Below are 9,349 nucleotides of genomic sequence, written 5' to 3'. Positions count from 1 at the left end.
GCCCATGAGCCCCCCAACCACCATGAGGATTAGGGGTGGGGGCAATGTCTGATGTGTTCTGATGGTATGGTGGCAGTGTCCCAGGTAATCCTGCCTGCCCAATGGCTCCTCTGGAGGAGTGACCTGCTGAGACGGAAAGCTTCAGCTAAAGTGACCCCAGCATATTTAACCTCTTCAGCTGGATTAATTTACAAGCACTTGATTCAATTAACCCAGCAGGAATTGTGGTGAGAGTTCAGACATGAGAAGGGGACAAGCAGCCGAAGGAAGGATTATCTTTGGGAGCAATGCCCTACTCCTGGCTTCTCCCTGACTCTGGAGGGTCCTCCACAGACCTGGTATAGACATTGGGGCATGGACAGAGCATAGACGGCTCTTTTTGGGGTTAAATTCTAAGAAGGGATGGGACTCCTATTTGGAGTTCTTAGAATAGGTGTATGTAAATGGGCCAAGAGATGGGCTTTTAAAATGGAGGGCAAGGAGTGCTTTGCTTATTGCCTCATGCCCTGGACCTGCCCTTATTCACTTCATATGAAAGGCTGGCAGGAATCTAGAAGCAGCCCAGATAGGCTGGCTGGCCTCCTTAACACCAAATTTTGAGGTAAAGGGATTTTCTTCTTCCTTCCTTCCACCCAAAAGGCAAGGGAGGCTACAACTTCTGAACTGAACTGGCTTCCACTAGGACCAGGAGACTGAGAAACAGAGCGTATAAGGGGTTCCCTAACCAGATGAGACCAGCACCTAGGAGATTACCTTAACTCTGTCATTGAGAAAGGAGTTCTGGGTAACAGAGATTAAGGGGAAATAGAAAACACACTAAAAAGACTGTCCCATACAAATCAATTTTTAATAACTTCAACTTGCCACCAGCTTCCAGCTCCTGCTCCTCTGGGGTTTATCACTGTCGAAAACACTAAATGCCCCAGGCTGGACTATCCATCTAGTGATCAGAGATGACCCTGCCCTTGATACCTTAAGAATCTACAACTATACATGGCAGCACGATGGTGGATTCTCTGGAACTTGCTCAATGTTGGAGTCGGAACTTTGACTCCCAGGGAGGGCGAGTACCCCAAAAAGATTTGAAGCCAAGTGGAATAGCAGCCGGGGAGGTCCCAGACCTGCTCTCACGGCTGGATTCTGGTACTTACTCCCAGATTCTTCCTGTGCTGCTTGCCCCCTACCATCCTGAGGGCTTCAGAAAGTGCTTTAGAAAGGGAGGATCTCAGAACAGCAGCTACTTCAAAGGCAGCTATGGGGCAGGAAAGCCTACAGCAGTAGTCCCAAGGAGGCTGTCCAGAGAAGGAACCATAGGCCAACTTCCCAAAGGTCGGCCTCTCCATGATGCTCACCTGGCCTGTTTCAGAGCCTGGCCCCAGCAAGTTCTCTCTCTGCCAGGCACCAGACCACAGCAGCAACAGATTCCTCCCCAGAGGAAATTCTCACGCATGCTGGATGTAAACAACAGCCGGGTGAGGGGGTGGAACACGTGGAGGGGAGCTCAGCAGGCGCAAGAAAGGCTCCCAGAGGAGGGGGTAGCTTAGGAGGTGGGGAAGCTGCTGGAAAGGGAACCAGCAAAATAGGCACCTGAGGGCTCCAGAAAACCTGTCCATGTTTATTTCACACACACACCCTAAAGACAATTTAAACCAGACTGAAAATGAAAAGCTAAGGTGGTGACCCTGTAGTGCTGACGAGTCAATGGGCTGGAAGGCAGGGGAACGCAAACAGGTACTCCTGGTGCCAAGAATCAAATCCACAAAGTGGTGGTCAGACAGCAGAGGAGTCAGCTCTGGATTCAGAAAATAGAAAAAACGTATCCCATTCCTACCTCACCCTAAGCCTGAGCTAAGGGTCAAGTGCCGGTGGGGGCAGGGGACACAGATTTCCGGGCACAAAGGAAGCAGAACTGGCTCCCCCTACGTCTGAGAGTCTGTTTTCAGAAGCCCAGGAGAACCACTGACCCCCCAGGTGTTGGCATCACCCTAAGGCTTACCCAACAGCTCCTGAAAATTAGTCAGTAGCCACAACTTGTAATCTCAATTGGAAATATGAGGGGTTGTCCAGAGAGCCCACCCTGGAAGTCCCCACATTTCTGAAGGTGTCTCCCTGTGCCCACCCATCCTCTCCCCAAATAAGATTATCCTTGGCTTGCCCATCCTGGCCCCTGCTGTCCAAGCTCCACTGAAGTGCGGCCTTCACCGAGAGGCCTCGGTATCTGTGTTTTTCTCCAGCTTTGGGAACAGGCCCTCTCCCCTCGCCCCCGCCTCCAGCCCAGGAAGCCTCATGGGTAAGGGCAGTCAGTGGCTGCCCAGGTATGCATGGCAGCCTCAGGAGATAGTGGAGAATTCCTTGAGCAGGACTTCCTGGCTGAGTGTGTGGAAGGCCAGGTTCCTCCGGACGTTGGTGCTAATGGATCGAACCTGGGAAAAGGTGAGGGAAGGTGGGGGGCACAGGCAGAGAGAAAACAGGAGAGAGTCCGTTACAAACAGCAGAGGGCAGTGCCTGAAGCACAAGGCCAAGATGAAGTGCTAGAAGTTTCTCTCTTAGGAAATGAACCCTTAACATCTATCATCCCTGCAGGTAAATGAGCAAACAATTCCGTGATAGTCGGAAGAAAAGAGAGGTTGAGAGACAGGAATCGTAGTGGATGTGAGAAGAGCGTCTGAGCACCTGATGAGGTAGAAACAAGCACAGACAGGGAAGGAGGGCTGAGGTCAGGCCTTTGTCCTTGCCTCGGCCAGGCAGAAGGGGGACTGATCTGGTCAGTGGTCTAATGGAGGAGGAGAAACTGAGGCCAGAGGACTCATGCTCTGGAGCTACCTCTCTTTGGATGTGTTTCGAGTCTCCTCAATCTCCTTCTGTATTTATCTACTTTTCTGGGCTGGAAAGAACATTTAGAGATGTAGCCCTTGTCTGTCATTGGATGGCAGGAGTATGATCCAAGGAGGCCAATAGCCAGGATCAGGTCATACAGCCAGTGAGTCCCAGTTGTGAAAGTAGGACCCAGGTTTCTCAGCTCCTAGTCCAGCACTCTCCATACCACAAAGATGCCTCCCCACTTGAGAGGAGAGTCCAGCTGTATCCTTGCTATGTCCCCACTGCTCATGCTTTCTACCCACAGACCAAGAACCTTGCAGGAAGTCCTGACTGTGTCAGCAGGAGAAAAGACCTGTGGGAAAGGGGCCAGAAGGCCAAACTCCCTGCTCTGAGTGGGTTCTAAGAGGAATCCAGCAGACTCTGGAAGGAAATTCATTCATGGGAAATAGACGTGAACATCGAATGAGAGACAAAGCAGGGGAGGAAGGAGAAAAAGAATGTGTATCTGTCTTAGGCCCCAAAGCCCAGGGAGCTTTTTTTCAATTTCTGCTTTGCTATGGGAAACTTAATGAAGTCATCAGGCAGGAAGTAGAGGAAAGGGCAGCATGGCAAACAACAGGCAGCTCAAGCTCATTAGCTCCAAACCTAACCAGGCCCTCTTTGCTTCCCTGCGCCAGAGGTACAGATATGAGGAGAAATGAGTAAGGCACAGGCTAGTGCCCAAAAGCCTCAAGAGAGCTGCTCGAACTCTCTCCTCCACAATCCTCTTCATCTCCCAATAACTTGCTGACCACCCCATAAAAATACTGTACTCTGCTATCTTATTACACTAGTGGCTTCCCTGTTCCCAACTAACTCAGTCCAGAGTATATCTGCCTCACCTTGGGGAAGCCCAATAATCCCAGGAATGCCATGTCAGGGTCAGAGTTGAGCTGGGTTTAGCACAAGACAGGTGATCTAAAATCTAGCACCTTCATCATGGACTGGGCATGGGTAGTAAAAGCTGGGCTGATGCAAGTTCTGCCCCAGCAGTGGGAGGTCTGAGGACATGGGAAGTCGGTACACAGGCCTGTGTGCCCTGGTCTCAGCTCCCAGCCAGGATGATCATGGACAACCAGGCAGGTGGAGTGGCAGGAATACAGGGAGACTGGGCTTTTCCTGAGAGCATCTTCTGAGCACAGGACAGGAAAGGGACCACCAACAGGGTAAGTCCAGTTCTGTGGAGATGCTGACTGGGAGGTGGAGTAGGAGGCAGAGCAGATGTTCACTGGCTGCAGGCGGCCAAGGGAGGGGGCTGCAAGAAGCTGAGTGACTGGAAAGTGGGAATGGGGGTAGGGAGTGAAGACTGGAGAACTAGATTGGAAGGGCACTCAGACCAGGACCCAGTTAGGAATTTAGGAAGAAGTGATTACATAAGGAGGAGAAGAATCAATTACTCTCATTAGTTACTCTGAGGACAGGATAAGGAGTAATGAGCCAGAGCTGCCACTGGGAACACACGTCAAACTCCAGGCCCAGCTGGAGCTGTGCAAGGGCTGTCACCATGGCTGCAGAGGAGAGGTGGGCACTGCTGCCTCAGACTTCTCACCCTTCCCAGCCTGGCACCAGCACTCTGGGGAATATCTTTGTCTCTCACTGCCTGGTCCTTCCTGGACTGCTTTGGGAGATAAGTTGCAAACCCAATCCAAGCAGGCCCCTCCAGTCTTATTTCATCAGCCTTTGCCCACCTGCACAGTAGAACCCAGTGGCTGGGAAAGGGCCCTTAAGAGACACAGGCAGAGATGGAGGCGGGGCACACTCACCAGCTCTTTGAAGAAGGCGGCTTCCTTGTGCTGCTCAGAGTAGCGCTCATACTGGTCCAGGCCATCTTGCAGCTTCAGTGTGAGCGTGTCATAGTTGGCTCGCACTACCTCTAGCACCTGGGGAAGTCAAGGGCCAGGTGGGGCTTAGTCCACATGAACCCTAGGTATTTGGCCCCCACGCCCCTCCTGCTGCCCTACTGCGTTGGATTCAGTCTGAGACAACACCCCCAAGAGACCTTGCTCACTACTTATTACCCTGAAAAAAGCCTGGCCACGGGGAGTGATTCCTCAGGTTTCTGGGGCCATGTTTTTTTGTTGTTTTTTTAAAAATTTTTATTGAAATATAGTTGATTTACAATGTTGTGTGTTTCAGGTGTACAGCAAAGTGATTCAGTTATACATATATATAAAAATATATAGGGAATTCCCTGTCGGTCCAGTGTTTAGAACTCCACGCTTTCACTGCCGAGGGCATGGGTTCAAGCCCTGGTTGGGGAATTAAGATCCCACAAGCTGTGTGGCATGGCCAAAATATATATATGCACACATATATACATATTCTTTTTTTTACATTCTCTTTCATTATTAGGATATTACAAGATATTGAGTATATAGTTCCCTATGCTATATGGTAGGTGGGACCACTTTCTAATCTCTTCCATCCCCTGCCTTTCCTGACTAGTCCAGCCTGGTCACCAGGGCTGTTTACTGTGGGTATGGTAAAGAAGCATGAGAAGAGGTGACAGAACAGTGAGTGTCGGAGCCCCTCAGTATCCCTGATACCAAAGATGCGTTCTCAGCCATATCCTGCAGCTTTCTCTGGCCAGGCTGTCAGTTGCTGAGTAAGACTTTGCCAATGTCTCCTTCCTTTTCCTTTTCTGGGAACCACATTTCTTCAGTCCTGGGATGTTCCTCAGCACCATCTGCCACTTGTTTTCATCTCCCAATGCCAACTCAGTCTTCTTATCCATTGCCTGGATGGAACTTTTTGGGCATCCTAGCCTTGGAGTGTAGGAGACACTTCCTAAACTAAGCTAGAGCTTATCTCATCCTCTTTTGTTCTGATGAGGGGTCCCTCTCCTACTATGCCTCTGCTTTCTATGGGGGTGGATTCAGACCTCCACTAACTCCAGGAACCTTGGATCTCTGTGGTTCCAGAAGGAAAGGACTACCAAAGCCATTCCTGATATGACTTCGGCTTATCAGACCATAAATCAAAGACAAGGACAATTAGTTACATCACGAATATTCAGAGGTGAACTAGCCTAGCCCCCTGCTGCCCACTGTAATGAAAACTATTCTGGATATATCATGTCTATTATTAGCAAGACCAGACTAGTATTTAGAGAGTGTAGTACTATGTTGCCAGCTTGAAGATAATTATATTTGGGTTATACAATGATTAGTTACATCAGAAGATGTAGATCTTCTACATTAAGTTAGAAGAAGTGAGCTGGGTAGAAAGGAGAGACCAGGAGAGTGAATAATTTTTCACTGTGGCAATCTGTGTGATAGCTATTTTGCAATTTGATCTGACCTGGGAGGGAAGTGTATGATGTCATGGAGAGCTCCCAGCTCAGTAGGGAGTCTTGGGAGGAAGGAGTGTGATGAGGGAGGCTTAGCTCCAACAGAACGTAGGGGTGAAGGGAATAAGCTAGAGTCAGGACTGAGCAGAAAGACTGAGAATGGAGTCCTGAGGGGTACAAAGGTGCCTCTGGGCTGTTCCCTTCACCAGTTCAGTCTTGTGCCAGGGCAGACTTCACCTAGTGGCAAACACTTCTGCCTGCCAAGAATTCCTGAGGAGAAAGTAGGGATGGAGAACACAGGCTTGTGTTCCTGAGTTTGGGAAGGACAGCTAGGTCAAAGGTCTGGTCTAGATTCAGGCTCTTTTCCTCCAGACACCCCACTCCTCAAGGTCACTTTGCCAAACTATGTCCCAGAGACTCTAGTATAGGCTGGCTCCTTTGCTTCTAATTCCATTTGTCAGCTCTGTCAGCAAGAGGACCAGTACCCAGCAACGCCAGTCACCCACGAAGTAATCTGGCCCCCTCATGCACGTGGGCTGTGCTAGTGGCTGAAATATCTACGGCCAAGGTCTTGGCTCAGAAATAAATGGCTCAAGCCCAGAAAAAGGCAAAATTCCAGAAAAAGGCAAGATGGAACCAGCTCCCAGGAATCAGGCAGAATAAAATAGTACATGCTTTTCCAATCCCTGAACTGTGGGCAGCTTCAGCAATGGCTATGACCCAGCAACCTGGGCTCAGCCTTTCCTAAGGGGTGTCAGGTGCCAAAAGACAAATACCATGCTAAAGCTAACTCCTGAGAAGAAGAAACAGCACATCAAGAGATGCAATGTCCTGAGAGCCTCAGGCAAGGCTGCCCTTATCACCTGGGCTTTCTCTCTTCTTGCCAGGGCAGAGTGGAAGGTATAAGATATCGCTCAGAACAGGGATTTTTTCTTTCCCAATAAAGTTGGCTTTTCCTGGAAGAGCTTAGTTCAGCTTCTTGCAGGGAGGTGAAAGCAGAGAAGGCCCCTGAGCTATCAGCTCCTTGGAAGGAAACCAGAGGCCTGGCTGGACTTTGTGCATGATCTCAGCTCTCCCCTTGTCCAGACATTGCCCAGGGTCACGTTCTCCTTCCCTGGCCCTTTCTTGTGTTCACCCAGCCCCTGCCATTTCCTGCCCATATCACTTCTCTTAAATTTCCAAGAGAAGAAAACATTCTAAGCTCAGGTCTGGGCCCCAGCCCATTCAGAACTTCAGAGCACTAGGGGTACACTCCTCGTCTGGGATCTTCCTTTCTGTAGCTTAAGACTTTATGAATATGTCCCATTTGGGCCTCCCTCACACTCAACACTGGCCTGGGACAAAGCAAGGGCAGTAGTTAGGCAGAGGGTAATATCCCAGAACGCTTGTACCTAAAGGCCTCAGGCTTTACCATAATTTGCCTCCTCAATTTCTGACTTCCTGACAACTTCAAAGGCCCTTCCTAGGCGGACATCCCTCCCTAATCAATCAGGTAACAGTCTACACCCTAGCACAGCCCACCCTAGCACAGCCCACCTTCTTTCACCAGTTGTTGGGCTTGCGGGCTTCCTAGAATCTTTCATTTTCTCTGAAAGGACCTCATCTGGCCTCTCACTCTTCCTCTACTTTCCCAAAGCAGTCCCTCCCCATAACTGGTTATGTGTTTACTGTGTTTAATGTGTTTCTTTTCTCCCAGAAGCAATAAAGGTCTCTCCCTAACCTTGCAATCCCACCAGTCTAAGGACAGCCCTTCAGTGACATTCTCACAATTAAGTGGTGGTCACGTGCTGGACAGCTTGTAAGGGGAATTCTGATGATAGAGAAGCAAAAAGCCAATTCTTCTTCCTCCATAATCCATATTTATTCTTCCAAATTCAGGATTAGTTAAAGCTAAACAAGAAGCACTGCAGGGACTTCCCTGGTGGCAGTGGTTAGGAATCTACCTGCCAATGCAGGGGACATGGGTTCGATAACCTGATCCGGGAAGATCCCACATGCCGCAGAGCAACTAAGCCCGTGTGCCACAACTACTGAAGCCCGTGCGCCCTACAACCTGTGCTCCTCAACAAGAGAAGCCACTGCAGCAAAGAGTAGCCCCCACTCAGCAATGAAGACCCAATGCAGCCAAAAAAAAAAAAAAAAGCAATGCAAAGATGTTTTCCAATTAAAGACATTGGTGGGTCACAATCTGGGTCTAGTTGTGCCTAGGCCCTGATAAAGAATCTCAACCAACAGCTATTAATTTTCAAAATAACGTAGTTAAGAGAATGGCTCTAGAGCCAGCCTGCCTGGACTCACCCTAGCTCTACCACATACTAGCAGCAGGGTGGAGCTGGGTGAGCCCGTTTCCTCATCTGTAAAACAGGGATAATAATAACGTTCATCATATAGAAGATTAAATAAGGTAATATATATAAAGCGCCAAGTATACCGCTTGACACACAAGCAGTACGTAATAAACACAGCTGTTATTATTATTATTATTTTAATTTTACACTGGATTGAGAATCATTTCATAAGTTTATTTTATTTTTAAATTTATTTATTTTTTGTTTCTTTATTTTTGGCTGTGTTGGGTCTTTGTTGCTGCATGCAGGTTTTCTCTAGTTGCGGCAAGCGGGGGTTACTCTTCGTTGTGGTGCACGGGCTTTTCATTGCAGTGGCTTCTCTTGTTGTGGAGCACAGGCTCTAGGCGCATGAGCTTCAGTAGTTGTGGCACACAGGCTCAGTAGTTGTGGCTCGTGGGCTCTAGAGCACAGGCTCAGTAGTTGTGGTGCATGGGCTTAGTTGCTTTGCAGCATGTGTGATCTTCCCGGACCAGGGCTTGAACCCGTGTCCCCTGCATTGGCAGGCGGATTCTTAACCACTGCGCCATCAGGGAAGCCCTGTTATTATTATTATTCTTTCATTTTAAAATGACTCCATGAATAACTGCTTTTTAGGACCTGAAATTCCAACCCCTGCCATAAATGAGCAACCTTTCCCTTCTCCCACTTTCTGGAAGAGATCTGTCTTCTACAGGCTTCCCAATGAGGGATTTCTGGTGGAGGAAAGAACACCCTGCTTTAGGGTTTGTGCTTTAGCAGGTACAGGCAGGCTGAGTGGCAGGCTGTCTCCTGAAGAAACAAACATGCTATTACTACTGATTTCCTCACTGAAATTGCATCATAGCTAGATTCTCAGCACCCTGAAGGAAGGCAC

The 9,349-nt window shown here is 49.0% G+C and overlaps 1 protein-coding gene across 10 annotated transcripts in view; it reads right to left on the bottom strand.

The window, feature by feature from the left end:
* Positions 1-1,595: 1,595 nt before the first annotated feature.
* ARMH3 (armadillo like helical domain containing 3) overlaps positions 1,596-9,349 on the bottom strand; it is a 178,373-nt gene continuing 170,619 nt past the window's right edge. For all 10 annotated transcript variants that reach the window (XM_007187298.2, XM_007187295.2, XM_007187296.2 and 7 more), the window contains 2 exons: positions 4,623-4,739; positions 1,596-2,423 (listed from right to left, as the gene is read on the bottom strand). In XM_007187298.2, coding sequence (XP_007187360.1) covers positions 2,331-2,423; positions 4,623-4,739 — 210 coding nt within the window. In that variant the 3' untranslated portion in view covers positions 1,596-2,330. The remainder of the gene's footprint in view (positions 2,424-4,622; positions 4,740-9,349) is intronic.

This window comes from Balaenoptera acutorostrata, chromosome 16, assembly GCF_949987535.1.
Source record: "Balaenoptera acutorostrata chromosome 16, mBalAcu1.1, whole genome shotgun sequence".
Lineage (NCBI taxonomy): Eukaryota > Metazoa > Chordata > Mammalia > Artiodactyla > Balaenopteridae > Balaenoptera > Balaenoptera acutorostrata.
The sequence above is the reverse complement of the archived record's forward strand: the minus strand, read 5'-3'. Positions and strand labels throughout refer to the sequence as shown.